Source organism: Macaca nemestrina, chromosome 3, assembly GCF_043159975.1.
Source record: "Macaca nemestrina isolate mMacNem1 chromosome 3, mMacNem.hap1, whole genome shotgun sequence".
NCBI lineage: Eukaryota > Metazoa > Chordata > Mammalia > Primates > Cercopithecidae > Macaca > Macaca nemestrina.
Window position 1 is genome coordinate 149,770,521 of NC_092127.1, and position 26,286 is coordinate 149,796,806.

General features: G+C 38.1%; 1 protein-coding gene across 1 annotated transcript in view; it reads right to left on the bottom strand.

Annotated features, from left to right (window-relative positions):
• The window catches only part of LOC105487679 (gamma-aminobutyric acid type A receptor subunit beta1), a 418,256-nt gene that overhangs the window by 16,317 nt on the left and 375,653 nt on the right, over positions 1 to 26,286 (bottom strand). Inside the window, exons 6-8 of the mRNA XM_011751201.3 lie at positions 8,573 to 8,710; positions 8,317 to 8,469; positions 5,164 to 5,408 (exon numbers count right to left, since the gene is read on the bottom strand). Coding sequence (XP_011749503.1) covers positions 5,164 to 5,408; positions 8,317 to 8,469; positions 8,573 to 8,710 — 536 coding nt within the window. The remainder of the gene's footprint in view (positions 1 to 5,163; positions 5,409 to 8,316; positions 8,470 to 8,572; positions 8,711 to 26,286) is intronic.

Below are 26,286 nucleotides of genomic sequence, written 5' to 3' on the forward strand. Positions count from 1 at the left end.
GCCATAATGCTCCTTTGAAGATTACATGTGATGTTATATGGCACTGTGATTCAAAAAGAACAGCAGAGGTTGATATAAAGCATACTTAATTTTTTTTTTGAAAATAAAAATGATAGGAACAGTAAGACAGTCTGGAGCAGAAGCTGAAGTGGAGTATAGTCTCTTTTTCTTACTTATTATGAATATGTAAGAATTTTATAAAACATAATGTAACACTGAATGCTTTGTGTGGTTTCTAAAAACATCTTAAATGGAGAACAACTCTCCAGTATTTATCAATTAATTAATTCATTCATTTAACAAGTACTTATTTGGTATCTACCTTTTAGCTACTAAGGAAAGAACAATAAATGTAATAGACAAGGGCTCTGGGGTGTATAATTGGGAAGCTGTAGCTTAATAAGAGAAACAGATTTTAAAATATAATTATACAAATAAACATATACTAACTATCATGGAAGTCCTATAGTGGAAAAGCACAGGATCCCATGAGAACAATTAACAAAGACACCAAATAATAAATCAAGAGTAAGGGTATCTGTTAAGGCAACCCCAAAGTAGTAGCATTTATGGTAAGAACTGCTACAATTGAGAAATTGAGAAAAGCCCAATATGACCTTCAATTTCGCTAATCCTTTTTTCTGTTGTATACAATGTGATGTTAATTCATCTAATAAAAATTTAAATTCTGTGATTTCCATTGTCCCACTTTTATACTTTCAGTTATCTTCTGAAACTCCCCATTTCTTCATATACCATATCAATTTTTCCTATGGACTTTATTTGAAACTTTTTATTTGGAAATTATTATAGATTCCCAGAAAGTTGTGAAGATAGCGCAGAGGGGCCCCATGTACTCCCCTACTCAGATTCTCCAACTGATTACATCTTACATAACTATGATATAATATGAAAATCAGGAAAGTGACATTGACATAAAGTGTGTACAGTTCTGTGTAATTTTATTGGATATATAGATTCATGTAACAAGCATTCCAATTAAGTTACAGAACTATTCCATCACTGCAATGATCTCCCTCACACTACTTCTTTATAATCAGTCACAACCATCCACATCCTTCCCCACTATCACTAACTCCTGGCACCCACAAATCTGTTCTTCATCTCTATAATTTTGTTATTTCAAGAGTGTTATATAAATGGAATAATACAGTATTATAACCTTTTAATACTGGCTTTTTTCACTCAATCTAATGCCCTTGAGAGACATCCAAGTTTTTGTGTGTATCAATAGCTCATTTCTTTTTTATTGGACTAGTACTCCATAGTATGAATATACCACAGTTTGTTTAACCATTCATCTATTGTAGGATATTTTGGCTGTTTCCAGTTTTGGGCTATTTCTTATGAACTTTTAAATACATTAATTATAGTTATTTATACTAATTATCTTTTAGGCCGACATTTGAGACTTTTACTGCTCTGTTTCTATTGACAAATGTTTTTCTCTTAATAATGATCACATTTTCCTGTTTCTTCTCATGTCTAGTAATATTTTACTATATATTAGATATTTTGAATGATGCACCATAGAGACTCTAGATTCTGCTATCTCCCCCAAAGAATGTTGAGTTTGGTTTGGTAGGCAGTTATATGACTATCATATCACCCAGAATATGTGGAGAATTGGTTTTATGTGTCATTAGGGTGAGCCTGTTTTAGGTTTTCCCTTAACCCAAGGGGAATCCCTTATTCTTGTGACTTATCCTTTACTCTTAAGGTAGAAGCCTCTTGAGATTTTTATGGAAAACCTAATGTGCTTACCACCCCCACACTCCCCAACAGGCTGGACTCAAACTCCAAACTCTGACTTTTATATGGTGGACAGTAACTAAAATTTCCGTTCATTTTTCTTTCCCCCAGCTTCTAGCTATTTTTTCTTTCTGCACTCCTTGGTATTTAACCTGTACATTTGTAGTTCAGGGATCAAGCTGTGGATGTTTACACTCAGGTGTCGAGTTTCTGCTATGGCTCACTTCTGAAATTTCCAGGAACTCTGGAAGAATCAAACTCCATGATCTGACTCCTCAGGCCAATAAAATGTCAGTTTCTACAGAAGTTTTGCCGCCCCACATTCGTCAGCCTGGGGCATGGCTTCAGGGGAAAAGCTGTATAAACATGGATTTCACACAGTGTGGTTCCTTTCTTTTGAAGGTTGATTCTCTTTTATCTTTTGCTTGTTTTGTTACTCTCCCATGTCTTAAAGCAGATTTCTAAACATGTGCTCACAGTTTATTATTTGTATCAACAGGAGGATGAGTCTGATAAAAAGTATTCTGCCCTGTTTCAATATGATTTGTTTTTGAATTTTGTCATAATTATGTCTATTTTTCTGTGGAAACACTCCAGCCCCTTTCCAGCTCCCCATTCATCTCACTGAGAGCCACCTCCATCCAGCAATAAGATCCTCCACATTTACCGTCCTTCAGCTTGTCCGTATGACCTGATTCTTCCTGGACTCCAGACAAGAACCTGGGTACCAAAGAGGCACTGAGCTGGTTAACACTTAAGCTATCTGCAGATGGCAGAGCTAAAGGAGCACTGTAACACACCTACTGGGGCTTCAGGAATCGCAGGCACCCACCTCTAGATGCTACCATGGGGCCAGAACCCAAAAGTGCTGGCCCTGGCTCCCACACCTGTCCGTCTTCATGCTCCCCCTCCCATAGGGTTGGAGTGCGTGGCAGCCCTACAGATGAGCGGATCAGGGAACTCTCCTGTTTCAATTTAATTACTCTCCCTAGAGAACATTGCTTTTTAGCAACTGAAGGGCCCTGCTTTCTTCATTATACTTTCCTAAATTCTACTTATCTTTGAGTATCCATTCAGTTCATGCCTTCTGAATTTTCCGAGCACTGAACCTAACCCACCTCCTTTGGGTAGGGTTTTCCCTCGTGACTTATCAATTAATACACATTCCAAGATGTGCAGAGGATGAACTAGTATGTTTGGAAGGCAACTGAGATGAGGATGGGAATAGAAAAGAGGTGGCCTCCCAAAATACTTTTAAAGCTGGTATGGTTACAAGCAGACATTGGGAAGCTGCTTCTTTTCAGGTATACAACTCAAACTAACTGTGTCCTGTCTCATTTTATAATCACCTCATATGAGTATAATATTCTTATCACAACAAGATCAGAAGATTCTTGAGGGCAAATATCTTGTCTACTTCTCTTCCTATAGCACTGAACATAGTGCCTCACACAAAGATAGAAGTTTATTTGATGTGTTCCTTTGCATTTTAACCACTTGGCTGAATCTCTAAGTTTTCTTTGCTAATTTTTCAAACAGTGTTTGTCCAAACTTTCGTCATACTAAAGAGCATGAAGATACACCCTGAAAATTTATAATTTGGCCTAAGCTTAACTATCCAACCACATTTCACACTATTCTGCTTTCTCCCTCACTAACTCTGCTCTTGCTCTACTGGTCTTCTCTCAGTATTTAAACACACAGGAATTCCTGCTTCAGAGCCTGTGCACTTGCTATTTCGTTTACCTAGAATGGACATGGCATGGTTAGCTGTTTCTCGTCACATAGGTCTCAGATCAAATGGTCATTCCACAGACAGGTCTTACCAAAGTATCCTGCTCCCTTAAATCTGACCCAAATACTCTCTTGTTCGGTACTCTGTTTTCCTTTTTTATATTATTATTATTTTAAGACAGAGTCTCACTCTGTCACCCAGACTGGGTGCAGCGGCACAGTCTCTATTCACTGCAACATTTGCCTTCCGGGTTTAAGCAATCCTCCCGTCTCAGCCTCCCAAGTAGCTGGGACTACAGGCAAACACCAAAATGCCTGGCTAATTTTTATATTTTTTGTAGAGACAAGGTTTTGCCATGTTGCCCAGGCTGGTCTCAAACTCCTAGGCTCCAGTGATCTACCTGCCTCAGCCTCCCAAAGTGCTGGGATTACAGATGTGAGTCACTGTTTTACTTTCTTTTTAGCACTTACTAGTAACTAAAAGCATCCTCTTACTATTTGTTTGTGTTTATTGCCTATCTTCTCATGTTAGAACCTAAGGTCCATGAGGGTAAGGAATTTTGTCTCATTCACATCAGTATCCCAAATGCCTAGATCAGTGCCTAAATGAACAGTTGTCACCCTGTGTGCTATCTTGAAAACAATTTGAGATAGATACACATGTCAATGTCCTTAACGGTAAATTGATTTCAGTGAAAAATGGCTCAGAGGTAGAGGCTACAGAGATGTTTTTAAAGAATAAACAGGGTCGGGCACAGTGGCTCACACCTGTAATTCCAGCCCTTCGAGAGGCTGAGGCGGGAGGATCACGGGGTCAGATCGAAATCATCCTGGCTAACACGGTGAAACCCCGTCTCTACTAAAAAAATACAAAAAGTTAGCCAGGCATGGTGGTGGGCGCCTGTAGTCCCAGCTCTCAGGAGGCTGAGGCAGGAGAATGGCGTGAACCCAGGAGGCGGAGCTTGCAGTTAGCCGAGATCATGCTACTGCACTCCAGGCTGGGCAACAGAGCAAGACTCCATCTCAAAAAAAAAAAAAAAAAAAAAAAAGAATAAACAGATCATTCGTTTAAATTTAATTCCATCCAATGAGATCACAGGTTAGAAGATGTACCAATGAGAAAAACTCAGTTCTTACAACAACTCTGTGAGATAGACATACTATAATAATCTCCATTTTATGGATGAGGACACTGAGAGAAAAGGCTAGATAAAGACTTAAGTAGGTTGATTTGGCTGAAGTTGTAAAGCCAGTAGGTGACTAAACTGGGAATGAAAACCAGGCAGTTTGATTTCAGTCTGTGGTTATGGCCACTGTGCCTCATCTGCATTTAGGAGTGCAAAGTGTATTCACTTCAGTTCTCTCATGTATTTACCACACAAATCTAGCATGATTACTTTACATATGCTTTTACAAATGGTTTAGAATAAACAATAATGGACTTGGGGTTGAGTTCCAGGGTATATTACTAATCAATATAACCCACAATCTAACTTCTTCATTCCTTAATCCCTGAATATGTAAAATGAAGGCTTGGTTGAGTCTTATTAAAGATAAACTAATATTTTATTAATTGTTTTGAAGTTATGAGAGCCCTGGGCATCATGATGCTGATAAATTTAACAAGAATATTGTTAGGAATATTTAATATCTTACCTGGACTTTATTCATCTCCAATTTGTTCTTCTCATTGGCACTCTGGTCTTGTTTGCTAGCTCCCTTTTTCTGAGGGCCTTTCCCAAAGAAGATGTAATTTACAAAGGCATACTCCAGCAGAGCCAGGAACACAAACACAAAGCAACCCATCAGATAAATATCAATCGCTTTGACATAAGGGATCTTTGGCAAGGTCTCCCTGAGGTGGGTGCTGATGGTTGTCATTGTAAGCACTGTTGTGATTCCTGTGAAAGAGAAAAACAACGCTTAGCTAAAGGCACCACTATTAAGTTCCTTTTTCAAGATTGAGAGGACAGATGCCATTTGCCATTTCCTTGTTCATGCCCCTGAGTGATCACAGTAGCATGATAAACCACTGGGCAAAAAGGGCAGATATTTTGAAAGACAAGGCATTAGCCTCCCTACATAGTCCATTAATGAATCATAAAATAGAATGTGTAGTTAATGAAGGGTTGAAAACATGTTTTTTAATTGCACAAAATAAAAACAAAAGCAGATGGAAAAGCAGATCAAAATCCCATTGAAATCCTACTATTGAATGTCACTCACTTTATTATGTGACCACATTTTTCTTCTTCCTTTTCTCAGCATCTCATTCATTGTGCTCCTAAATTTGTCTTTGTGATACTAATCCCTATAGCATCCTCTACCAAATTGAAAGCTGCTGACCAGTTTGAGATCTACTTCATTCCATGAATCAACAGGACACCCAAATTACAAGGTCAGTATTGCATTTTAAAATAATTATGTGTAATTCATAGCAAAACATCACCAAAAGAGGAAACATGAGAAATGTCATAATTTGTATCAAGTGCTTGATTTATGTATATTTTACATTTACTATTATCTTGTTACTTTGATATTTCAAATATTATCTATTTTCTTGGTTCCAGAACCTAGCATGAATTAGTTCCGTGATGTCAGAAAACAACTTCTTAAAAGTTTGAACTTGGATTTGTTAAAGAAGTTTAAGACTATAAGCTCATAAAGGACAGATTGTGTTTTATTTACTTTATTAAATATAGCATTCTTAATAGTATAACGTTTGCTTAGCTGCATAACATATTTTGTGGTGATGATGGTGATGATGAAGTGATAACTGCGAAAAGCAAGAAGTGAAAAAGAAGTCAGAATCTAGTGTAGATATTTGTTCTGCATACTAATATACATTTGTATAGTGTTGTACATTTTAAAATAATTACAGTTATAAATTATCCTATATGGCTGTCATAACAGCCTGAAAATGATAGGAAGTGTATATTATTCTCATTTTATAACTGGGTAAACAGAAAATCTGAGATTAGTTATTTTGTTTTAGGCCACCCAGTGAGGGTCAAAAGAGCACAGAAATGTTACACAATAGCATTTACAATAAGCAATGAGATGAAAAGGTAAAATCGAAAATTTGATAGAGGCTCTTAAAAATAAAGTCAGAAAGTATGGAATAGATAGTAAAGACAAAGGAAAACTTCCAAAGGGAATGGGAGGTAGCAAAATGAAATGAAGGAAAAAATAGTTTCGCATTCATTTGCCAATCAGATTATTCTAGATGTATATTCCCGGATTTGACTATTCAACTTTTAGAAGAACAGATAAAGCAGGAGGTCAGGACTGCCAGACAAAAAATTAAATTGGTTCAGATCAGTAATAAATTCTAATGTGCTGGGCTGATATAAAATGCTATAATGAGTGGTCTTTCTTATTTCTTTAAAAAAATCTTTAAATTTCACCTGATATAACTCTAGCTAATGTGCTTCACAGAAATGAATGAGTCACTTACAAATTCGCCAGTTGCATTTCTGCTTCTACTCCTTGTTTTACATTTTTATACAAAAAGTGTTAGTAAATGGATGCCATTTTAAATTACATGTTTTAAAATATCTCAAGTTTTACAGTCCAAAGAATAGCTTAAACAAGCACCTTTATATACTAACATCTCTAATATCTCTAATTAAAATAGTATTAGCTTTGAGGATAGAAGAGTAAAGAAAACCACAATTCATAAACTTACTAGTTATTATTCTCTGCTGTGGACACCATCCACTGTTTTTTTCTTAAGTGTAGCATATAGACATAACAATACTCATGTTCAAGTAATATATGCAGATACATACGTGTGATACTATTATTTGTTTGCTTTCTTTAATCTTAGGTTGTTCAAAGATTGAAAAAGTGCTACAAACAAACACTTGACTTTGTGAGCTTTATGTATTCAGTCATTACAAGTAAGCTGTAGTGATGGCAATTAGTGTAGCTGTGAACAGGTATGCTGATCATCTAGTCCAGCTTAATAGTCTCCGAAATGAAGAGATGAAATATGTTAGCTTAGCCAGAAATGTTATGTGTGTGAGTGTATGTGTGTGAGAGAGAATTTGCCCCAGAAAGAAATAACTGAAATGGCTGTAGGATCAGACAGTGACACAGACTTGCACATCCCCAGATTCAGCAGACAGACCTTACACATCCTAACCTTCCAAAGAATGCTTTAAAGTCTCAAACATAGCCCATCAGCTTTCAGCAATTAATTAACCATGGCAGGATTAGTTCTAAATTTTGTTCCCCCAAGAAGGAAATCATTTTTATTCTGTCTTGACCACAGATTATTAATATAGCTGATGAATTATCTGTGCCTTATTCAAGTGTAATAAACTCCATTTAAAGGAGACTCGGCTTAATACGATTTAATTTTAGTTAGTATCCAAAGGATAGTATTTCTCAGCAATTGACAGCTTGTTGTTAGTCACGTGGTTTACTTTCTCCAAATTCATTTGAAAATAGTGCATTGTGTATGTTCTTCACTGTTAAAAGCAGGGATTAAAGAGGAAGTCATCCCAAAGTTAGTAAAAATTAGCGTAATGAGAATTTAAAAATATATTCCATGAGACACTTAAGTAGTGCTAGATATAGTCCAAGATTTTTGTTTGTTTGTTTTGGTAAAATGCTAATAAGACAGTACATTGTAGAATATTCATTGTAGACATGCTTACATTTAGATGTCTTATATTCAGGGACTCTTATGATGATCTAATTCTTTGGCTTGCTATAAGAGAGCCCTTCCCTCTAATTCCTGATATTGGTTATTTGTTTGAAAATAAAACCTGTTAGTTCTCTGCAGTGCTGAGAATGTATTACCTAGTGCGACTCTTGCTGCAGATGCATCATAGTTGATCCAAAAAGACACCCATGACAGAATTGTAATCAGTGTAGAAGGCATGTAGGTTTGCAAAATGAAGTAACCAATGTTTCTCTTTAGACGAAAACTTAGTGACAGTCGTGGATATGCTCCTGAGTTGAGAAACAAAAGACAAGTAATCAGACCATCATTTGGTTGGAACCATCTTCTTCCTTTCACAGCACCTCTAGTATCTTTTGGGGGAAACAACCTCACCTGTCGTGAACTCCACCTTCTTAGACACCATCTTGTAGTCAACAATTGAAAATTGAGGAAGTTCGATTTTATTAACACCAGTTACTGCCCCCTCTCCTCCATTCCAGTAAAACTCTATGTCATCAGTGGTATAGCCATCTGAAATCAATAAACACAGCACGGTTAAATAAAGTTTAGGAAAGCATTTTGAATACCACCTGGGAGCTAGAGGAAAAATTCCCAGCAAAAAGGTGGTAAGGTGGCATTGCTTTAAATTAGGGTGGTATGCAGGTCTCATGTGGAGTGCTATTTCTGATGATTTGGTAGTAGCTGCATTGAAAGAATGGGTGCATCTGGCTTTAGTGGACTTAAGCTCTGGATCATTTAGTGATAGCTGAAGTCACCGATGCAATTTATTCTTATTGTATCTACTAATGTTCATTCCTTGGTTAAATTGGGGGATGGCTGAATTCTAGGTACCTGGACATGGCTTTGGCTATGTGCTACTTAACAACAACAATCGCACAGCAAGTAATAATAATTGAGCACATATTTGTTAAAAGGATAACAGGTAGTGAGAAGAGATGAAGTATAATGAAAGACTAAGTTTATATATAGCCATTACATGAGTAAGACATTAAAAACTGCATATTTCTTTTAGAAAATTTGGCAAGCTTTTATTCATATCCTTTGATTATAGCTAATATTATTATAGCTAATATATGGGTAAAAGTCTTAGGACTATATAAATTCTTGATAATGCTTTTATATCTTTATACTTATGAGAGTGCACTTTAGTTAATTTAAGGGGAATGTGTAGGGAACTGTAGATTGTAGTAGAAGGGTCTGTCCTCAGGCCTTCAGCATGAAGGCCCTACGCTGATGGCCTAATCTTTTCCTCTTCCCACTCTGCTCCCACCTGGCAGTGTTCTAGCTGGGTTATCATTATGTGTAAGAGTAACTTGCTGAGTTGATGGGTGCAGCACATCAACATGGCACATGTATACATAGGTCACAAACCTGCACGTTGTGCACATGTACCCTAGAACTTAAAGTATATATAAAAAAGAGTAACTTGCATAAAAAGAATGTACGGATATATTTTAAAAATCTAAAAATAATTTAAGGCATATTTTACGACCACATTTTTCTCTACCAGCTAGAGACAAAGAAGATCTTTCTAAATTCATTTTCTATTTAGGTTCACCTCAAATAAAAAAGCATAAAATCTTTTTTCCACTAGAATTGCTGGGGCTAGTGTTTCAAAGGTAACCACATAAGCTCTTTGTAGTGGACATCATGCTGACCTACTTTTGATTAAAGCCAGTAATACCTTTTCAAGAGATAGAAAATAATATATTTGATATTTGGAAGTTGAATGCCAGGTGCCAAAGGGTCACCATCAACTTGTCCTTGCCAGAATGTAAGAAATTTTAAGCTATTCTTCCCCATTCCGCTTCCCGCTTTTAAAAAGGAAAACAAAACTATCTTAATTTTACTGCTTTAAACTGACTTCCAGATATAACCACCAGTGTTTGAAAGACTGAGACCCTCTTTACTATTGGACTTAGAATATTATCTACAGTGGACTAATTGGCATATTGGGGATTTTATCAAGTTTGGGTATGATTCTGTAAGACTGATTCTAAATATCTCTTTGAGAATTTGATTAAAACCTGCCAATAAAATCCACAGAAAAATATAGATAGATAGATAGATAGATAGATAGATAGATAGATAGATAGATAGATAGATAGGATTCGATGGCAATTTCAGGACATCATGGATCCCATTCATGGAGTTTAGAATACAAAACTCCTGTCTCAGTTGAAATGGTTAGTGGCAATATGACAGCTTAAATTCAACCCAGACTTCTTCCTTTCCAATTCCAATTCAACCATGAGTTACCTCTCCTAAGTCCAGCAGGAAGTAGTATCTGGGGAATGTGAGTTCTCAGCCCTGCCTGGATCCAGTGGACAATGGCATCATGGGATTTTCTTTCCCCCCTCAGCCACTAGAGAGAACCTAGGGACTGGTGGCATGGAGTCCTTGGGTGGGGATTAGAACAGCGGGATCCAAGAAGATAGCTGGGTGAAGGGGCTGTTGGGCCTACTAAAGAAGGAAGCATATTACCACCTGTGTGATTGTCTGGAGGAACTCATCATCTCAGTCCTTTAAGGGATGTGGGAAAGTTAAAAAGGTGGGTTGAGAAATCACCATACTGTTTTCCATAGATATTGTGCTAATTTACATTGCTACCAACAGAGTATAAACGTTTCCATTTCACAACATCTGTTGTTTTTTGACTTTTTAAAAATGCAATTCGATTTAGCAATTCCACTGCTGGGTATCTACTCAAAGGAAAAGAAGTCATTATATATAAAAGACTGCATTCATATGTTTATCACAACACAATTTACAATTGCAAAGACATGGAACCAACCTAAGTGCCCACAGACTGATGAATGCATAAGAAACATGTGGCATATATATACACCATGGAATACTACTCAACCATAATGACGTGAACCCGGGAGGCGGAGCTTGCGGTGAGTGGAGAGCGCGCCACTGCACTCCAGCCTGGGTGACACAGGGAGACTCAGTCTCAAAATAATAATAATAATAATAATAATAATAATAATGTATTTTGCAGCAACTTGGATGGAGCTGTGGAGGCCATTATCCTGGATGAAGTAACTCAGGAACAGAAAACCAAATATTGCATGTTCTCATTTATAAGTGAGAGCCAAGCTATGGGTAGGCAAAGGCATACACAGTGGTGTAAGGAATGTTGAAAGACTCAGAAGTGGGGAGGCTGGGAGGAGGGTAAGGGATTAAAACAATCACCTATTAGGTACAATGTACACTATTTGGGTAATGGATACATCAATAACCCAGACCTCACCACTATATAATTCATCCATGTAAGTAAAAACCTCTAAAGTTACTGAAAAAGACAGAGAGAAGAAAAGGCAGGTTGGGTCACTGAATGAGAGACAGAGAGAGAGAGAGGAGACTACCTCCTGGTGCATCAGCAGGGGATGACAACTTGGCTGGAGCTCACCATGCTTTCCATCTAGAACTTTGTTCCTTTTAAGGTGACCTGGCAGGTGGGTCCAAACCCCAAAGAATATGCAAGAAAAAATAAAAATCCATATAAGAAACCCAGTAGCCCTAGAGAAGGAAAACAAGTGGAAAACTAGATTAGGTATCATCTAGTGAAAAGAACTGAGGAGGAAGCAAATAATAGCTTGAACTCTCCATTCCTCACTCTTGGTAAAAATATAGGAACACTTACAGATATCTGATTACAGCACAGGCAACTTTTTATTCTAAAACTCAATGGTTTTTTTTTTTTTTTTTTTTAATATACAAAATGTCTTAGATAAATTGAAGAAAAGATGGCCACCGATGAGGCCAGAATTTGTGGCTTGGAAGACAATTTTATAGATATTTGGAAAGCATGAAGAAACTATAAAAATTTCGAACGACTCATCTAGGAGATCTAATATATGAATAGTGGGCATTCCTGAAAGAAGGGCGTTATATAGACAAGGAGCCATAATAAACAAAAAGAAAACAGAAATTCCCCAGAGCTTACTAAATAAATTATTTTGCAGATTGGCAAGCTCACTATATCAGGTCATCCCAATGTCGTTCCTAAACTCCAAGGGTGTAATAATAGTCTTACAATCTTCCAGACAGAAAGTACAAGGTGTTTTCAAAGGAAAAAGTATTGAACTTCTTATACACAACGCTGGAAAGAAAAGATTATAGAATGACATCCACAGAACATCTAGAATATAGGCATAAAGGACAGCAACTCTGAGACCCAAAAGTACTACTCCCTGCCAAAATACACTTCTTTCCAGAGAAGATATACAAAGATTCAGAGGACATATCATTTAGGTACCTGCGTGAGGAAACTTCTACGGAAGACTAATCAAACAGATGAATCAGGACAGATAAGGGAATCCACCTTAGAAACAGAGGAACTGTAAAGAATCATGACTAATCAATTCCATGCAAATTAATTTGAAAATGTGGATGAAATGGGTAATTTTCTCAGAAGAAAGCATTTTTTTAAAGCCCAAATAGGAGGCACAGAAAATCAAAACAGCTTGATTTCATCCCTACAAACAAACAGATATTTAAGAACTGATAATTCTATTGCTACTTAAACAGCTCCAAAGCATAGGCTAAGAATGAAAATTTCTAAATTATTTTCATAAAGTAAGCAGAACATATTAGCAAACAAAATCCAGCAGTACTTTAAATAATAAAGCATAATCAATATGGTTTATTCTGTTTAATATTAGAAAATCTAGTAATATACTTCATTATAATAACAAATCTAAGGAGAAAAAAACCATATGATTATTTATACAGATACTAAAATGGCATTTGATAACTTTCAACACCAGTTCTCTCTTTTAACAAAGCAAACAACATTATTCAATAAATATGAGAAAGAGCCAGGCTCTGTGGCTCTCGCCTGTAATCTCAGCACTTTGGGAGGCTAACGTGGGCGGATCACGAGGTCAGGAGATGGAGACCATCCTACCTAACATGGTGAAACTCTGTCTCTACTAAAAATACAAAAAATTAGCCGGGCGTGGTGGTGGGCGTCTATAGTCCCAGCTACTGGGGAGGCTGAGGCAGGAGAATGGCGTGAACCCAGGAGGCGGAGCTTGCAGTGAGCCGAGATAGCACCACGGCACTCCAGCTGGGGTGACAGAGCGAGACTCCGTCTCAAAAACAAACAAACAAACAAACAAACAAACAAACAAAAATTTAGCAGGGCATGGTGGAGGGCGCTTATAATCCCAGCTACTCGGGAGGCTGAGGCAGGAGAATCACTTATACCCGGGAGGCGGAGGTTGCAGTGAGCGGAGATCATGCCATTGCACTGCACTCCAGTCTGCGTGACAGTGCGAGACTCCGTCTCTCTCTCTCTCTCTCTCTCTGTCTCTCTCTCTCTCTCGCTCTGTGTGTGTGTGTGTGTGTGTGTGTGTGTGAGAGAGAGACAGAGAGAGAGAGAGAGAGAGAGAGAGAGAGAGAGAGAGAGAGAGAGAGAGAGAAAGATATTTCCTTAACATGGGAAGATATATCTTTCCTGGTCCCAAACCAGCATCATGTGTAGTGTGGAAACAGAAAACATTCCCATGACAGTTACGGAGAAGATGAGCGTGTCTACTACCATTGTTAATATTTAACATTGTTCTGGAAATACTAACCAATACATTAGACAACAGAAAGAAAGTTGAGGTACAGAGTTGGAAAGCTGCTGGTTAAACTATCAGGATTTGCAAATTATGCAATTGAATATTCAGTAAACCCCAAATAATTAACTGAAGAGCTATTACAAACAATAAGAATTTGGTAGGGTAATGGGGTATAAAATTACTATACAGAAATTGATAACTTTAATATATAAAATGATAACTTATAACATAATAGATGAAAAGGACCACTTAAAAATACAGACAAAATTATCCAGTAATAAATTTGGTCAGAAATATGCAAAACACATATGAAGCAACATTTAAAATAAATTTAAGGCACGAAAGAAGCCTTGAACAAATAAAAGGCATAGCATATTTTTGAAAGGAAAACTCAACATCGTAAGTTTCACAATTTAATATGATTGCCTCATAATGCCGATAGGATTTTTGTTCTGGGAACTAGACTAGACTGAATTGAAAGTTAAAATAAACCCAAGAAAACTCTGAAAAAATAGTAGAAATAGGCTGGGTGTGTTGGCTCACGCCTGTAATCCTAGCACTTTGGGAGGCCGAGGTGGGTAGATCACTTGAGATTAGGAGTTTGAAATCAGCCTGGCCAACATGGTGAAACCCTGTCTCTACTAAAAATACAAAAAAAGTTAGCTGGGTGTGGTGGCAGATATCTGTAATCCCAGTTACTCAGGAGGCTGGGGGAGGAGAATCGCTTGAACCTGGGAGGCGGAGGTTGCAGTGAGTCAAGATTGCACCACTGCACTGCAGCCGGGGCAATAGAGTGAGACTGTCTCAAAAAAGAAAAATAAAAAAGTAGAAATAAGGGGCAACTAGCTCTACCAGGTAGTAAAACATTATACAACCTCAATAATTACAGCAGTGTGATCCCAGTGCTGGACTTGAAAGAAAGATCAGTGGGTTACAATAAAAAATTCAGAACTAGTGCCAAATACATAGGAAAATTTAGAATATGATAAAAGTGGTACCTCAAATTATTGGGAAAAAGATAGTTTAAGAAATCATGCTGGCTGAGGAATTACTTGAAACAGCAGTTTGGACCCCTATTTCATGTCATAAACTATTGTAAATCTCAAATAAATTGTAGATCTATCTAGAATATATAACTACGCTTATACTGCAAGAAAACATGGGAGAATTATTTTATACTACTGACATGGATGAGGCCTAAGTCTAACAAAGAATTCATAAATCATAAAAATTTAAAACATTCAGCTACATTAAAAAAGTGTGGCAACAAAAATCTATAAACAGAATCAAAAGCAAATAAGAGACAAAAAATAATTGCAGTTCATATTTACGACAAGGATTAATGTTCTTAATATATAAAAAAACTTCTACAAACAAAAAAGAAAATGACAAAAAACTTAATGAGAGTATAGTAAAAGAATATGAATGGAGAATTCATTGAAAAATAAAAATGCTCAAACTCAATTATAATCAGAGAAATGCAAATTAAAATTAAAACTGTATCAAGATACTCCCTTTTGACTTATAACTTGGAAAAAATCCACAAAGCGATAACATATTTTGCTCTGCATGTGGCGATGGAGCTACTCTCATGTTGCTGATGAGGATGTAATTTGTTATAATCCAAATGGAATGCAGTTTGCTTCACCTATCAAAAGTATTAATGTATATATCCTTTCACCAAGCAACTCTTATTTTAAGAAATCATTGCTGAGGAATTACTGGAAAAAGTAGTTTGGATCACTCTTTCATGCCATGAACTATTGTAAATCTTAAATAAATTGTACATCTGTCTAGAGAATATAACTATAAAAATTTCTAGAAATTAATCATTAAAGAAATTTCTAGAAATTTCCTTCTAGAAATTTGTTTTATAGACTGAATTGCACAATTGTGAAGAATGTGCATACAGGATTATTCATTAAAATACTGTTGTAATAGCAAAATATTTGAAACAACATAAATGTCCCCTGATATGGTTTGGGTCTGTGTTCCCACCCAAATCTCATCTTGAATTGTACTCCCATAATTCCTTCGTGTTGGGAGGGACCTGGTGGGAGATAACCAAATAACGGGGGTGGTTTCCCCCATACTGTTCTCCTGACAGTGAGTAAGTCTCATGAGATCTGATGGTTTGATAAGGGGAAACCCATTTGCCTTGGCTCTCATTCTCTCTCTCTTCATCTGCTGCCATCCATGTAAGATGTGACTTGCTCCTCCTTGCCTTTTGCCATGGTTGTGAGGCTTTCCTGGCCACCTGGAACTGTAAGTCCAATTAAACCTCTTTCTTTTGTAAATTGCCCAGTCTTGGATATGTCTTTATCAGCAGCATGAAACAGACTAATACATCGTCCAATAGAAGAGTGGTTAACTAAATTATAAATTATAGCACATTAATGCACTATTATAAAGCCAGAAAGAAGAACAAGGAAGTTCTCATATATATATTATTTAAAAACTCTCAAAAATTCATTTTTAATTAAAAAAATCAAAGTTCAGAACAATAATGTTGCAACATGCGAGGGAAAAATCTGGGAAAAGCAGAAACATATTTGCATATACTTGTATGTGTATGAAAAAATTCTGGAGGGACAGATAACAAGGTAATAATTTTTGGGGGAAGGCTAGGAAGATGGATGATAAGGATGAAAGAAAAATTTTCACTCTAAACTTTTAATATCTTTTGAGTTTTGAATTATGTGAGTAAATTAACAATCAAAAAATTAAATTACAAAGAAGGAAATCTTAGCATCCTATGTGTTTTCTACATGTGGGCAATGAGATTTCAAATACACACCTCCAGATCTAGAATGGGGTTTATTAAGAAAAAATTTTATGAGCAGGGAGTGATGTGGTTTGGCTCTGTGTCTCCATCCAAATCTCATCTCGAATTGTAATCGCCTGGAGGGAGGAGGGGCCTGGTGAGAGATGATTGGATCATGGGTGTGGATTTTCCCCTTGCTGTTCTCATGTGAGTGAGTTCGAATGGGATCTGATGGTTTAAAAGTGTGTGTGTGGCACTTCCCCTTTTGCTGTCTCTCGCTTTCCCCTGTTGCACCATGGTAAGATGTACTTGCTACCCCTTCACCTTCTGCCGTGATTGTAAGTTTCCTGAGGCCTCTAAGCCTTTGTATAGCCTGTGGAACTGTGAGTCAATTAAACCTCTTTTCTTCATAAATTAAATACTCTCAGGTAGTTCTTTATAGCAGTGTGAGAACAAACTAATACAGGGAGGTAGTAGATCACCAATTGTTTCCCAAATTCTCATTATCCCATGGCTTAGGCTCATCAGGTAGCCTGGGTGCCCTGTGGCCAATGTTCTAGTAGAAAGGAACCCTGCCTTGCAGTGCTGTACATGTCACATTTTTATAGGATTGCGTGGGGTAGCCTTAGGAACTCAGCTACTGAGATCAGCTTCTGTGTCTGTTGAGTTAACTCAGATCTGCTGAGTCTGCTCACTTCCAGGGAGGAGGAAATGAGCTGCTGGCACCACCCGGACCTGTCTCTCCTCAGAGACAAAAAAATTGCTTTTCTATCAAGTAACACAAAAATCAGATAAGTTAAAGAATTCATGATGCCCATGAGATAAAAACAAACCAATTGGTTTGGAAGAAGGGGAGTGCTGATGCCAAGCCTGAGAGAAATTTCTCCCATGGACTTTTTTTTTTTTTTTTTTTAATGTGATGAAAAATGCCTCAGCAAAATCCATTCAGGAAGATGGCATGAAAGGTGAACTTTTTCATAAAGACAGATGGAACCAAAATAAGTAAAATTTAGTTTTTAAAAATCCTTTAAGGAGCCAAGACAATACAGTCCAAATTTAAAGCTCTCTTCTCGTCTGACTTATCTAGGCATGGATTTTAGTAGCATATCTAAATATCCTTTGCTCACCTCTATATGGGGCTGGAGTGGTCTTTCATTCAGTCAGGTTCCCGTTAAGTGCCTCACATTTCACAAATGAATAACCTATTCTGAACTAGACTGCACATGGTTTTGCTTTTCGTTACCAACATAGAATAATTACACTGAATGCTTGTTAAGGAGGGAGTTTTAAACCAGTATCTAGAGATCTGTGGAGAGAGATACTATTTATAGATCAAAGCCTAAATAGGAACCTTTGCTCTCCTCCCAGTTAAAGTCTGGATTTGCCAATAGCTTTTGACTTCATTATACCTGTTATTAGTTTGTGATCCTGGGTGGCCCATTATCAAGTAGGCAGTAAAAACAGGGCTGACAGAACACAGCTTCCATGTAAGCTTCAGAGTCACCCATCAGTGACGCTGGTGTGCTTACTTTCCCTTTCTGAGTGCTCTAACATGAGGTCTTTGCTGATTCTTCTCTGCCACAGACAACTTCTCTGGATTCAGTCTCTTATCTTTCTAGATATCCATCAGGATCCCTGATGAAGCACAGAACAATACCTAGTTCTTAGGGACGGCATCAAACATACCTAATTCTCTAAGCTGGCAAGCAAATCAATGGAAAATATACTTGACATTGCAATACACCTAGTTGTAGTGCCTACTATGTATCAAACACTATCCTAGGCAGGAAGGATATGCAGTGGGTTAGGCATGGCCTTACTTTTCAGGATCTCATGGTCTAATAGCAGTCTAAGCAAACTGTTGACCCAAGGGAGTTAAACTTCTCAGAGGATTTGACCAGATGGGTAGAGCAGGCCTGCCTGGCAGAAGGAGTAACATATAGGGTGAATACTGTATAAAGGGAATAATATAAAGGTTGGATGATGTCAATGGGAAATTGTGATTTACTTCATGAAATTTACTCAATAAGCAACTCAATTTTAGCGAGAAAACTGAACTTTGGCAAAGTTGAATCCATACAAACACTACAAAATCCTCAACAATTTCAGTATGCAAAGAAAAAACTGGGCCAAGAAGAGTAAGGTAATTAGGTAATTAGGTAATCAGGATTGAGTGTAGGGAGAGCTGTAGGTAGACTCCTATGGCCACTGGTCACAGTCCTTCCTGCTCCTAATTGACTTTTACAAACTCCCATTATACACATGCCTCGAAAAAAGCACAGAACCATGTTGAATTTTACCAGGTTTATCTGTCTTTCCCCCACTATGCTCTGAGCTTCTTGAGGTCAAGGACTGATTCTCATCATTTTTGCTTGCAATCAAAAGACTGAAGTAGTAGGTTCTAGGCTGAGCCACTAGCAATGACTCCCAGAACCACAGTGCAGATTGGCCCTTCAAAGGGACTGATCAACACAATCAGAAAGCTGCTAATCAGGTAGCTACAGCAACCACATTGACTCCAGGATCACAGAAAGCTAAAACCGGAATTCTTGGTTCCAGAACCATCCATGAGGTATGACCTGCACCAGCAAAACAGATGCCTCAAACACTGCCTCTGACGTGACTTGACTCCACCTAATCCAGAAAACTAAATTAGAGTCACCTCAGTTTCAAGAGAATCTGGGAGATGTAGTTAGCTTTCTCAAAGGAGGTCAGCATACATGCTAAACTAGCTAGATGGACTTCTGCTGTGAGCAACAGACACTGGATTGACATCCTTCTTTCTCTTCTAGGGAAGAAGTATTTGCTCCAGTATTGTGATTACCAGAGCTTTTTATCAAAACCTCTGTTGTAACCCATGCCAGTTATTCACTTGATATTTCTATGCTGCATACTCCATTTTCTATACTCTACTCTGTACTGCTGGGGCTGGGCTTCCTGCTTCACTGGCTTCATGTTAGATGCTTCCCCTAGGAAAAGCTCGCTGAAGATTAGAAGATGGAAGGGAGAGGCTGGGCACAGTGGCTCACGCCTGTAATCCCAACACTTTGGGAAGCTGAGGCGGTCGGATCTATGAGGTCAACAGATGGAGACCATCCTGGCCAACATGGTGAAACCCTGTCTCCATAAAAACACAAAAATTAGCTGGGCATGGTGGTGCGCACCCATAGTCCCAGCTACTCAAGAGGCTGAGGCAGGAGAATCACTTGAACCTGGGAGGTGGAGGTTGTAGTGAGCTGAGATTGTGCCACTGCACTCCAGCCTGGTGACTGAGTGAGACTCCATCTCAAAAAAAAAAAAAAAAAAAAAAAAAAAAAGGTGGAAGGGAGAAAGAAGCTTCCTGCTCCTGGCTCTTGCAGCTTGGTAGCACCTCAGTTTCTGGCCACTGCTGCCAGGGCAATTGAAGAAATCACCTTTCTTTTGGCAATTCCACAAACAACTAGGACAATGCCTCTCATACGATCACATCAGATTCAAACTTGTGTTCTACTGCAAGCGTGTTGGCAGCCTCTGACATCTGCCCGTTTAGCACTCTTTTTTCCTTCTCCCTTTGGCTTTTTTTTTTTTTTAAGCCCTTCCAACCTTTGTAACAAAGTCTCTATTAAATATCCTTTTTGAAAAACCTTTAGTGGTTTCTGCTTCCCAGATAGGATCCTGTCAGTTACATAGTACTGCACATACAATGCAGAATATTTCAACTGTTTCTATAGCTTTGTGTTTATCTCTACCCTTTATCTTCTCTATTCTTCATTATATTATAAGCTCTTTGAGGAAAAGGGCCTTCTTTTATTCATTTAAAAAATTCCTGATGCCTAGAACAGATTCTGTCTATAGTCAAGTTTCAATACATATTTTTGAATAAATACGTTAATGTTGTTTCCTGCTTAGAGTTTTGAGTTTATGGTCCCAAACTGGTAGCCTGATAGAGGGACCTATTTGGTGTATTCTTGAGCCTGATTTACTCCCTGATGAAAACAATTCTGTTCACAGAGGCCTTACAGGTAAGTCTGGGCACAAAGGAAATGGAAAAAGCTGTGTATTAATTTTAGGCTTACTGAGTTAACTAAGGTGACAGAAGTGATGGATTACCACCTCAGGCTGGTCTTTGAATTATAAGATCCTAGGTGAGAAACATGTAAGCACCAATTAGCTGAGAGTCAATGATGGTTTGCCATTTGCGGTTGAGGTGGGGAGAAGGGTGAGTCAAAACAGTACCTCACATTATCTCCCAACTTCTGAAGAGCAGCAGAGCACGTCAATACCGTACAAAATAAAAAAGGTGGACTATGACTACTGATCAATGCAGATTTTAACAATATTCAACAATTTATCCAGTCAGTGGTCTGGGTCTTTATTTCCAAGCTCACACACACACTTCGTTTAACTAAAACCCATTAGGCTTAGTGTTCAAGGCATTGAGATAATTACAGATGATTTGGGGGAAAAAAAGAATGCTCACTCCTTTTTTTTTCTTTGAGACGGAGTCTTACTCTTTTGCCCAGGCTGGAGTACAGTGGGGTAATCTTGGCTCACTGCAACCCTCACCTCCCATGTTCAAGTGATTCTCCTGCCTCAGCCTCCTGAGTAGCTGGGATTACAAGCACGTGATACCACACTTGGCTAATTTTTTTATTCTTAGTGGAGACGGGGTTTCACCATGTTGGCCAGGCTGGTCTCGAACTCTTTAGCTCAAGATCCCCCCGCCTCGGCCTCCCAAAGTGCTGGGATTAGAGGCCTGAGCCACTGTGCCTGCCTGGCTTACTCCTCTCCAAGTAGAAGCTTGAGTTCTCATGGGAGCAATAATGGCAGTTAGATCCAAAGGAAAGAATACTGGCTTTGAAATACACTATTATTTCAAAGGTTACACAAGAACATTTTGCCGCAGAGCGAGAACATCAATTTACTCACACCTAAACAACCTATTTTACCAAAGGTTTTCCTTTATGAACCAGTGACTTCACACTGTGTCTCAGAGCTGAACACTTGGATACCAAGGATGTTGTTTCCTAGCAACAATAACTATACAGGAGCTCTTGAAATTTCCTTTCAGCCCCTGGGGACTTCTTAGTGGTGCAGAAAGTACAGATAAAATTAAGTTGATGTCAGTGGATAAAGATGCATGGAGTTAGTACCATTGTAGAAGTATCTGGGATGTTAGTATTCCTTTGATACTTGAAACATTCTATTTTGGATGCATTTTCTAATTTGGCAATAAAAATTCCTCCCCACTGTGCTTAATAGAGCTAGGGGAATGGTCTAGTGTTGTACATAAATGTGTTTCAGCTAATGCAGACATTTAAGCTTCTAATCCATGGGTGGGTAGAAATAAGTTTATGTCCTGTTGTGGAGCAGTTGTAACCCAATCTCAAATTTCATGGTGTGGATCTTGATTGGCTTAGGCCAATCATTAAAATATGGTGATTGGCTCAGGGTTAGGCAGCAATCCAGGTCTAAAACAATTATCTCATAGCGGTCCCCTGGCCAAATTAGTTGCTTGGCAATAGGCATGTAATCCAAGTTGATCCAGTCTCAAAGAAACCTAGGTTATTTTTCTTCAATAGTTGGAGGAAAGATAATTTCTTTTTCTCTTTTAGCTGTTGCAAACAAGAATGTTGAGTGGAGAATGCCTGGTCCTTACAGGAGCCAATATGTTTCCTTCCTGTTTACATCAGTTGCACCTAATTAAAGTGTCCTAAATGACACTCAAAATCAGCATTTCAACTATTGTTAGAAAATAACCTACTGAAATAAGCATAGTGGTCTTCCACTCCCTAATTCCTCTTACTCTTCCCACATGAGAGGAGACATATTAGGAATTTATCAATAGCTCTACTGTTGTAGCAGTGTAGATCCTTTACATTACAGAGTCAATGGATATTTGGAATTGTGCATCTTAGCTTCAGATAAGACAGTCAACTGGGTTTAATTTTTCCAGTGGCTCCAGATCTGTGTAACAATTATTCAAAAGGCTACTTTGGGTTCCTTTCCCATAGAACTTTGTATCTCCATGATACCCCAAGAAGCAGCAAATAAACTCTGGAAGCCAGATTTTTAAAACATTCTCACAGTTAAAGGCAAAATGCAACAACCCGTTTAATGTTTGATTCCTGACAACACACTGTTTGAGTGGTCATCCACTGCTTACAGATAGCCATATCAGTGTTTTCTCAGTAGTTAATTAGGTTTTTAGATAATTGTGAGAAAACATTTTCAATGGTCCGTTTTCAAGGCATAAAAATCTAAGCACTGGCAGCCTGCTTGCAAATGAAACAAACCTCACGGCTCATTCACCTAGAAGGTCACAATAACAGAACACAATGTAGAGGAAGGGCCAGTCCATAAAAGGGAAGAGAGTTTCATTATTGAGAAATCAAATCTTAAGTGGGGAAGGGGACAGGGATAACCTTATAAGGGGATAATGAAACTCAGGCGATGTCCAGGAAAATTGTAACCCCATAGTACTCAACCAGTGAGGAACTTGTGTGTAAGAGATAAACTACCTGTTGTGACTTCCCCAAGTGTGCCTGCCCACAAAACACCCAATCTTGCAAAGCCAATTTTAAAAAGTCTCACTTTCACTGTTCTTCATAACACTAAGTCCATTCTTTGGGTTTGGATGGGTGAGTGTGTTTCTGATAATAATCAGTAGAAAACATGTTCTATTATAAGTAAAAATTCATCTTCTTGGAGAGTATCCACCACGACATCCTTGCTCACCCCTGTGCTAATAGAAAACAAACCCAATCCTTTTTTTGTTTTTTCTTTGTTTTTAACATAATAACACCTGCCAACTTTGAGAACACTTTTCATGCTCCCTTTCTTTTATTCTCCAGGCTCTGGTCCTTCACAGGATATGCTCAGTCTTAGGAACTTTTTTCTACTCACAGTTTCCAGTTTGGTTACATGTCCCATGAAGTACGCAGTCCTAAACTTAGCGGTAGCCATGTCTACCTTTTTTTTTTTTTTTTTTTTTTTTTTACCTCTTTTTGGGTTATCTGTCTTGTTTCTCTATTGCACAGACCTGCCCCAGGGTTAATTCTGCCATTGTTATGGAGCCACTCTTGACTGACATAGGAATTAAGCAGCAGTAAATTCAGACATATCCCCAGATTTGCTGTCTTAGAGTCCAACCACGTTTTCTGATTTCTTAAGCATTCTCTGGAAAGCTCCATTATTTCCAACCAGATCTAGGACCTAACACACCTAAAGCAAGGTCAGGATACTCAGGCTTCTCCCTACTTCATTTGGACCCTGGCATTTTCTACGTTTGGACAATATGTAAACACCCAGAGTGACTTTTCTAGAGCCCTGTTTCTTCATATCTGACTGTTTACACTGCCTAGTCCACTACTCATTGTCTACACTAGACCATACCCATTTAAAGGCTTTTAGACTCCAGGTATTATATTAAATACATTAAAGTATACTCACATTCCATGTTAAACATAATTTACATATCACTATAAAACATTTAATTGCAGCTTATTTGTTAACATAATATTATACTAATTTTAGTATTGTAGTATTCTTTATGTATTTTGGAGCCAATAATCTGTTTAAGACCCTCGAGTAATTTGTAGATGTAGACATTTTGCCTATAATGCTTGTTGGCTATATGGCTGAACCTTTGACACCAATGGGGTTCTAGTGCAATGGCCAAGATCTCCTTCTAAGCTTTATTTATTTGGAATATGTCCAACTCCTTCTAAATTTCCCAATGGTAGGAATTCTGCTGCCACCATTATATCTCCTGACCCTGATTGTGGCCCTTCCTGACCTTTAAATTGGCTATCTACCTGTAATTTCTCAAGATGAAATTGCCTGCCAGTTTGAACTGCATGTGATAGGCATTAGTCTGGGCTATCCAGCTGGGGTCGAGCCTCTATACAACCCTATTCTGACCTCCTCTACAATTTTTCTGATCCCATGTGGATGAGATTCTCCCATGCCTGCCCAAGTCATGACATGCTTGGAGTGACTGGCTAGCAAAGTCTAGTCACCGGTCTTCCATTAAAGCAGCACAAGTTCAAATTAGCTTTTTCCATAATCAAATGGTTTTTACTTTCTTTTGGACTCACACATAAGTGTGAGTGGAACATAATATTGTTGCCATTTAATTGTATCTAACAAGTTTGATAATTTTATCTAATTCAATTTGACTCACTATTTTAGCCTATTGAGTTTTTGCTTTGTGAGATGGAGTCTCACTCTGTGGCCCAGGCTGGAGTGCAGTAGCACAATCTTGGCTTATTGCAACCTCCACCTCCCAGGTTCAAGCGATTCTCCCACCTTGGCCTCCTGATTAGCTGGGATTTCAAGTGCATAACACCATAAAAAATATTAGCCCAGCTAATTTTTATATTTTTAGTAGAGATGGGGTTTCTCCACGTTGACCAGTCTGGTCTCAAACTCCTGATCTCAGGTGATCCTCTTGTCTTGACCTCCCAAAGTGTTGGGATTGCAGTCATGAGCCACTGTGCCTGGCCCATTTTTGTTTCTAGATCCTGATTTGCTCAACCTTTTAGTTTCATGTTATCTGCAAATTTGAAAAACATGCCTTTTATCATCATTCCCTTGATTGAGACAAATGTGGACTGGCAGAGACAGAGACAGAGCCCTGTAAGACTGCCCTGGTAATATTCCTGTAGGATGAATCAAGTCTTTAATCAGCACTTTGTGGGGTGACACCATCATTTATTAATTTAATATTTGTCTAATTGTTTAGCCTTTAGTCTATATATCTATATTTATCATTTTTTTGATTCACTGATTTTGCAGCCTATCAAATAAGAAAGTGAGGTCTGTTAGACTTGTTTTTAGAAACATCAAGCTGTTTCCATAGATTACTGTTCTCCTTTTACAGAATGTGGGGTTAGAATATTGCCCAGAATGCTTCAATTTCATCAGCTTAAGTGTCTGTCAGATTTATTTTTCTTTCCTTCTTGGACAATGGAATGATGTATTTCATTCCATAAATGCCAATAGCCATGCGGTGTACTAATGTCTATAGGCTCATGATAATATCCTCCCACTCACAAGGTCTGCTTTCCTTTAATACATGCTAATGGAGTTACATTGCATTAATTTATGTAGGTACATATGTTTTAGGTAAATTGTTAGCCAAAGATCAGAATGAGGGTTGCTCAATGGCCCAAATACATAGTGAAGTAAAGGATAATCACAACCTGCAAATGCTAAAAATCTTATTGTCTGTATTGATGTGCTTGTTATCAATAAAATCTTCTCAAACTAACAGCTTCTAGCCATCTACATTTTACTTGTCTTCATAGTCAAAGGGGAGCATATTTTATGTCTCAGAAAAAAATCCCTAGTCATCTACCTCTGTGGCATAATAAATATATATGTGCTTTTTGTCCCTCATTCCTGACACAGAGCTCTTAAATCCCTTGGAATTTCTTGGGTATTAGCAGAATCTCTTGTTTTAATGCAGTGATTCTGGTGAGCATCTAGATGACTTCAGGATGGGGGCTGGTTGCTAAAAAGACCACACCTTGATTAGAAGCCTGAAACTTTCACACTCCCCACCCCAACCTCCAGAGAGCAGAGAAAGACTGTAGACTGAGTTAATAATCCATCATGCCTATGTGATGAAACTTCCGTAAAACCCCCTAAAGTTCAAAGACTTTCTGGGCTGGTGAACACATCAAGATGTTGGAACGGTGGCATGCCTGGAGAGGGCATGAAAGCTTTGCACCCCCACACCTCCCTGCCATACTTTGCCCTAT